Source organism: Nuphar pumila, chromosome 10 (assembly GCF_984573655.1).
Source record: "Nuphar pumila chromosome 10, dmNupPumi1.hap1.1, whole genome shotgun sequence".
Taxonomy (NCBI): Eukaryota; Viridiplantae; Streptophyta; class Magnoliopsida; order Nymphaeales; family Nymphaeaceae; genus Nuphar; species Nuphar pumila.
Window position 1 is genome coordinate 44,790,644 of NC_143258.1, and position 7,875 is coordinate 44,798,518.

The window sequence follows — 7,875 nt, forward strand, 5'->3', positions numbered from 1 at the left end:
GAAGAGTACAAACGGTGAGAATATGTCCTAAAAGAAATTCATGGACATGGATCCTCCTGCTTTCTCCGGAAAGAAGGATCCGGAGGCTGCTGAGAGTTGGATACGAGAGTTCAAACATATCTTCCGCGTACTGGAGGTGCCCGAGGAGCGTCGGGTGGACTTTGGGACTTATCGTCTCAAGGATCATGCTGAAAAGTGGTGGGAAACCATCAGGGCTGTCAAGTTCCAGGACGGCCCAATATCTTAGACTGAATTCATAGAAGTCTTCAATACCACCTATTTTCCCAAGCACGAGAGGGTAAAGAAGATGCAGGAGTTCTTGGATCTGCAGCAGGGCGAGATGCCCCTAGCCGATTACATTACTAAGTTCCATAGTTTGGAATGCTATTGCTCAAATGTGTATACATCGAATGAGGATCGGGCAATGAAGTTTGCTCGAGGCTTGAATACGGGTCTGAGGAACCGTCTATACACTCGACGGCCCAAAAACATCGATGAGGCTATTCAAGTAAAAGACAATTTCTCTTCGTGGTATTAGTGGCATAAAGGTTTATAAGGTACCGTTAACCATTAAATTGTAATGATTGTTCCTATCTGTCCCGGACACACAGGTGACGGCTCTCCTTGATGACGACTGGAAGGAGGGACAAAAGTCGCAGAAGAACAAAATCGGGGTTAAAAAAACCCGAATTCAAGAAGTTTGGTGGGACGCGATTCCACCCTCAGAACAAGAAGCCACGACACAAGAATGACACCAAACCTAAGCCAGGACAAAATCAAAGGTTTCAAAAGTGCAACCGCTTTCACCCCAGACAACAATGTCCCTATGAGACAGGAGGTTATATCTACTGTGAAAAGATGAGGCACTACATCAAGGAGTGCGAGAAGAAAATGGCCGATGATGCACGACACGACACTGGAGGACAACAACCTCAGCGACACCGTGCACCGCCACCACAGCTACAGGCGGCCCCACAATTCATAGCGGGACGAGTGTATGCCACCACAACTGACCAAATGAAGAAGGGGGACGTTGTGCAAGGTACCGTGCTTGTTTTGGGCCAAGCTGCCCTTGTCTTATTTGACTGTGGAGCTTCTCATTCCTTCATTTCTTTATATTTTGAAAAACAACTTAGAATCCCCACAAAATCATTGAAGCAAGAACTAGTAGTATATAACCCTATATGATTCAATGAAATTTGTGTGAACTACATGCCAGAAGTAGAAGTTATTTTAGGAGAACGCAATTTACCTGCCAACCTAATCATACTTGATATGACCGAATACGATGTCATACTGGGTATGAATTGGCTCTTTGAACACTATGCTAGAGTTCTCCGTAGAGAACGAAAAGTAATTCTGTCTCGACCGGATATGCCAGAAGTTGAATTCCGACTAGCAAGATCTGGAATAAAGAAAAGGGTTATTTCGACCCTCAAAGCCCAAAAGTTTCTCCGTCGGGGAGATATGGCTTTCCTAGTCAGTATGATTGGAGGAGAAATGAAGTAGATTCCAATTGGAGATCTGGAAATTGTCTGCGATTTTTTCGATGTATTTCCGGAAGAACTTCCAGGACTTCCTCCTCAGCGGGAATTCGAGTTTGGGATCGAACTAATGCCAGGTACAAAGCCAATATCAAGAACACCCTATCGGATGGCACCAACAGAGTTAGAAGAATTGAAGAAGCAGTTGCAGGAGTTGATAGAGTGTGGTTTTGTACGACCGAGCATGTCTCCATGGGGAGCGCCAGTCTTGTTTGTGAAAAAGAAGGACGGGTTTATGAGACTATGCATAGACTATAGAATGTTGAACCAAGCAATTGTGAAGAAAAAATATCCTCTACCCCGTATTGAGGACCTATTTGATCAACTGAAAAGAGCAAAGGTATTTTCTAAGATTGATTTGAGGTCAGGTTATCAACAGTTGAGAATAAAAGATGAGGATATACCAAAATCAGCGTTTCGAACCAGATATGGGCATTTTGAGTTTGTGGTGATGCCATTTGGACTCACTAATGCCCCAGCGGCGTTCATGGACCTGATGAATCGGGTATTCAGGACATACTTGGACTCTTTTGTCATAATCTTCATTGATGACATACTATATACTCGGAAAACATGGAGGAACACAAACAACATCTAAAAATCATTTTGGAAACCCTCTGGACACATCAGTTATATGCCAAGTTCTTGAAATATGAATTTTGGCTTAAAGAAATCATGTTCCTTGGACATGTGATCTCGAAGGACAGAGTTTCAGTGGATCCTGCCAAGGTTGAAGCTGTGATGAATTGGTCACAACTAAAGAATGTCAGCGAAATCCGAAGTTTCCTAGGATTAGCTGGCAACTATAGGCGATTCATTCAAGTCTTCTCCCGAATCGCTATGCCAATGACAAAGCTTCTACGAAAAGGGGTAAAGTTTGAATGGAGTGAGAAGAGTGAATAAAAGTTTTAAACTCTTAAAGCTAAGCTTACTACAACTCCGATGTTAGCCTTACCATCTAGAAGCGGAGGATTCGTGGTGTATACGGACACTTCTGGTACAGAACTGAGGTGTGTACTGATGCAGCATGGCAGGGTCATTACCTATGCATCTCGACAACTGAAGACTCATGAGAGAAATTACCCCACTCACGACCTGGAGTTGGCGGCCGTGGTTTTTGCTTTAAAGGTTTGAAGACATTATTTATATGGGGAACAGTTCGAAGTCTTCACCGATCACAAAAGTTTGAAGTACCAGTTTTCCAAAGTTTGATGAAACTATAAGCATCGAGTCAGGCCATAATTCTGGGAAATGCTATTTTGATGGTGCTTATGGCACTCTGGCTCTCGAATTCATACAAGACTGGGAACCTCGAGCTGTGTTCAGGATGTTAGAAATCCTCGTGGTGCAGTGGTTCGCACAAGAAAATAATTGATAAATAAAAATGTATGCATAAATATATGGTTTGTGAGATTCTGGGTATATCTGAAAGACGATATATGTTACCGGATTCTCCGGGCTCTAGGTACACCTGAAAGACGGTGTATGTTACTAGACCCATGGTCTACCTCAGAGAGGGTAGGTGGTACAAGCTTCGTGGACATTCAAGTTTTCGTGAGAGCTAGGCATCTCACCTGGTCCCTAGTCCACGGAGTTAAGAGGGCCAGGACTACCACTGCGTCCTAGATGGTAGATCCAAGTCTTCTGCAGAAGTGTCAAGGGTTCATCCTAATTCTTGTTCTAGCCACTAGGGAGTTTTCTCTTGGTCACGAACCGTCCCCTTAGGATATCCGTACGGCTATTCATACGGGTTATTAAATAATAGACCCCCGTATGGTCTCGGTCCGCTACGCGGTCTATGCCTGTGCGTACCCACAGGGTAAGAGTAAGATAAAAAAAAAACTTAAGTTGACTGGAAGCTTATTCCTAAAGAATTGTGTACTGTTGATATGACATTTGTAGAACTTGTAAAAATTACAACTTATGCTTGTATGAATAAATGTACTTTTAGTCTAGTTATCTCTCATACTGTATCATAAAGTAGAAAACACGTTTATTTTCTTAGAATAGTGCAAATTACCTGCTATCTGTAAATTTAGATATTTGCACATATTTGTACACAGGACACTAAGCACCACATATAAATATAATGCTTTTTACACAGACAGGGGAGTCTAACCCTTCTGTTTTAAATATTTTTTAGGTAGCAACTAAATCAGAGCATCGGGGTGTCGTTATGAATATAGCCAAAAGATCTCATTTATTTCAGTATTTTATGTTTCAACTCTGATTAGTAAATTTACATTTCTGTTATGAGATGTAATTAATGACATTAACACTTTAATTAATGAATGATATGCTTTTGGTACTTCTCTGTTTCACCCTGTAATGCACCCAACTCTTATTTTCACTCTTTCGCTATCTCAAAAAAAAATTTTACTCCAAAAATTTTTACTATAAAAAGTTGGGGCGTTACAACTAACGTACTGTAGTAGTTACTTTACTTTCTTGTTTGCTTCAATACTTGTTACAATCCTTACTGTTTCTTAGCTACTCGTGTTGTAGTTGCTCTATTTTCTGTTCACTGCTTTACCATGTTAGCACCTTTTACACATGCAGTTACCTGACACAAACACTTGTACTTATTATACACATGCTACACGTTTCTCACTACCTGCCTTTCCTTGAGAAATGAGATACAATGTTGTTGATTCTTCACCACCTCGCAAGAGTGCTCACCTCATTTTGTGGGGATGCAGGTGATGAATAAGTACAACGGTGATGCGATGACACACGATGGAAGCTTGGGGACCCACACTTATCTGCTAATGTTGCTTCTGTATGGTTTTGGGTTTGGAGGGGATGTTCTTCCTATTTTTGAGTGACTGATAGACTTGTTGTAATTTGTCTCATTTTGTATAACTAAACTTATGGGTTGTATAATTCTTAAACTTAGATTTTGTACCCTTGTAAATTTCAAAACATGTTGGATATGCTTTTCTGAACCTGTGGCCCGCTCAGACTTGCGGCCTTGCTTTTCAGTTACTCCCAGTGTCCTTGCTTTCCGCTGGTTATTGTAAAGACGCTTTTCAAAAAAAAAAATTCTAAAAAATTCAAAGATTTTTCATGGTCGAGGTTTGGGGCATCATAGAGATTTGTATCAGAGCTTTGTTTAAGTGTGGTCGAAGACTTCAACGTGCATCGTCTATCGCACTGTATGTATGTTTAGATTTGAAGTTATGCCATTTACATGTTCCTTACTTCTTAGTCAGAATTGTATGCTTATTTATATGTGCATGGGTTAGATGTCGACAAACCCAAGTTACGAGAAGATTTTGGATGCTCTTCAAGACTTGGTTCGAGGTGAGAAATCCTTGGGCCGAGCGGTTCAACACCTAGCTCGAGGTGTTCACATGTTGGCACAGCAGGCACCTCCGTGTGCCAAGTGTCTTGTGGATCACGTTGGACAGATTTGTTCCTATGAGTTGAGCGATTGCCCTTACTGTCAGACTAAACTTCGCGATGAGCTTTGAAGGAGCAACACCGACAATATTGATGATGTATCCTCGGTCACTGAACCAACAATTGTCGAAGTGGACAGTCAGGAGGGAGATAGACGTGGTTCACCAGATTCTCCTCAGTATTCGCCAGAATCCTATCCTTACGCAGTTTTCTCAGAGTATGTGCCAGATCCACCTATGCCTCCAGTACTCATGGAAGTCCAAGAGATATCTGATACGCCCTTGAGAACTCTTGCTTCTCCTCCACGTATTAGGCCGTGACGCTATGGAAGTTGGAAGGACTACCAAAACTTTTACACTAGCAAGCCTTGATGATGTTATGATGTTTTGTTGGAAACACTGAGTCAGTGCTACGTTTTTGGGATTTTGCTTATGCAGTTGGTAGTGTTTTTGTAACTTTATCTTTAATGAAGGGTATTTTTGGCATATAATGCATGAAACCTCTTTATTAATGCAATGAAATTCTGCTTTAAGGACTTGTCTCGTTGCTTATATGATGTTTGCATGTTTAAGATGACTTGGCGTGCTCGTTGCGACGACCTGATGGAATCACTCAACAACCTCACAGAGGTGGTTGGCCGTCAGGCGAAAGCTATGCGGAACATGGGCGATCATATTCAGCAGACCGCCCAAGGATAGAGGACGCCTGTTCAAGTTCCTGCTACTGCAGTTCCCTACAAGCAATTCATGGGTATGAACCCTCCTTCGTTCGACGAAAAATCAACACCAGAAGCAACAAAAGACTGGGTGCGAGAGATCAAACAGATTTTTTCACGTTTTATAAGTGAATGATGACAAAAAGGTTGATTTCGGGACATACCGTCTCTAAAAGGATGCAAAAAGGTGGTAGGCTACCACCTGGGAGATCAAGTTTGAGAACCAGCCAGTCACCTGAGAGCAGTTCGTGGAGACCTTTTTCGCAGCATATTTTTCAGCTCACAAGAAGAGCAAAAAGATGCAAGAATTCCTTGACCTACAGTAAGAAAATTCTACGTTGGCGGAGTACGCTACTCATCTTCGCAGTCTTGAGAGATATTGTCCCAACCTTTATGCCACTGAGAAAGACCGAGAGTTGAAATTTGCTCGAGGATTGAAGCCTGTTTTGCGCACCAAGGTTACCCGTGCACCTACGACCGTGGATGAGGCTCTTGAGACAACCTCGCTTTTAGAACAAGAGTGGTTTGAGTCTAGAGGACACCAACTTTCAAAGGGAAGCAACAGCAGCAGCAAGGCCAATAAAGTTGGCCTAAGAAGAGGCAGTTTTAGAAGAATTCTAGTGGAAAGAAATTCCATCCACCTTCAAAGAAGAACCGATACAACAACCAGCCGCAGTAGTATGAAAATCGACAACCCCAGTACCAGCAGCATCATCACCAACAACAACAGCCTCAAAGGTAGATTGCAGCTGCAACGGGATGTCCCAAGTGTCCCGTCGACCATCCGGGTCGACCTTGCCCTCGTGACACTGGAGGATGTCTCTATTGTGGCAAGATGGGCCACTACATAAAGGATTGCCGAAAAAAGCAGTCAAATGATCAGAAGAGAAACACACCAGGAACATCACAGCCAATTCAGAAGAGGCAACCTCATCAACATCAGCCACAACAACCGCATCAGCAGAGACAAGGCAACCAGAAAGCTATCGCAGGATGTGCTTACGCAGCAACAGTGGAGCAAGTGACCAAAGGCGAATTGGTCTAAGGTACTATTTCAGTTGCTGGTCATGCAACGTTTACGTTATTTGATTGTGGCACTTCACATTCCTTTATATTTGTCAGATTTGCTAGAACATTGTCTTTGACCGTAGAGTCTTTGAATTACCCGTTTGAGGTTCGTACTTCGACAGGTGATCAATCATTTTGCAATTCTTATATTTCGAGCATCGAGGTGTCGGTGGTAGGACAAAACTTGCCAGCTGACATAATGCTGCTAGATATGACTGAGTTCGACGTCATTCTAGGCATGGATTGGTTGTTCGAGTATCTTACGCAAGTCCTCTGTAGAGAAGGCAAGGTAGTCTTATTCCTGCCTAATCATCCTGTTCTAGAGATCAAGCTTTCTCGTTTGATTTCTGCTTTCAAAGCTCAGAAGTATTTACGAAATGGGGGTACTGCATTTCTGGTCAGTATTACCCCAGTTGAGCCTGAGTTAATTTTGATTGAAGACTTGGACGTGGTTCACAAGTTCCCCGATGTGTTCCCAGAGGAATTGCTCGGATTACCTCCGAAGCGAGAGATTGAGTTTTGTATCGAGTTATTGCCTGGAACTACTCTTATTTGTAAGGCACCATATTGTATGGCTCTGGCAGAGCATGAAGAGTTGAAGCGGCAATTGGAAGAACTTTTGAAGCAAGGTTTTATCCGACCCAGTGCATCCCCCTGAGATGCACCAATGTTGTTTGTAAAGAAGAAAGACAGATCCTTGAGGTTGTGCATTGACTACAGAATACTCAACCAAGCGACTATTAAGAATAAATACCTATTACCTAGGATCAAGGACCTTTTCGATCAGTTGCAGAGAGCTAAGATTTTCTCAAAGATTGACCTTAGGTCAGGTTATCATCAACTTTGTATTAAAAAGGAAGATATCACAAAGACAACTTTTCGAATGAGATATGGTTTGTACGAGTTTGTGGTGATGCCTTTTGGCCTCACAAATGCACCAACTGCATTCATGGATTTGGTGAACCAGATTTTTTATCCATTCGTGAACACTTTTGTGATCGTGTTTATTGGCGATATCTTGATCTACTTAGAGGGTTCTCAGTAGCATCAAAAACATCTACGTATCATTCTGAGTATACTTCGTGAGCATCATTTGTTTGCCAAGTTCTCCAAGTGTGAGTTTTGACTTGAGCAAGTTATGTTTCT

At 42.3% G+C, this 7,875-nt stretch overlaps 1 protein-coding gene across 1 annotated transcript; it reads left to right on the forward strand.

Annotated features, from left to right (window-relative positions):
• The first annotated feature begins 6,654 nt into the window (after positions 1–6,654).
• LOC149826781 (uncharacterized) lies at positions 6,655–7,387 on the forward strand. The gene is made up of 2 exons (XM_090018378.1): positions 6,655–6,707; positions 6,784–7,387. Exons 1-2 carry the CDS (start codon positions 6,655–6,657, stop codon positions 7,385–7,387), a joined length of 657 nt encoding a protein of 218 aa, XP_089874504.1.
• The last annotated feature ends 488 nt before the right edge of the window (positions 7,388–7,875 follow it).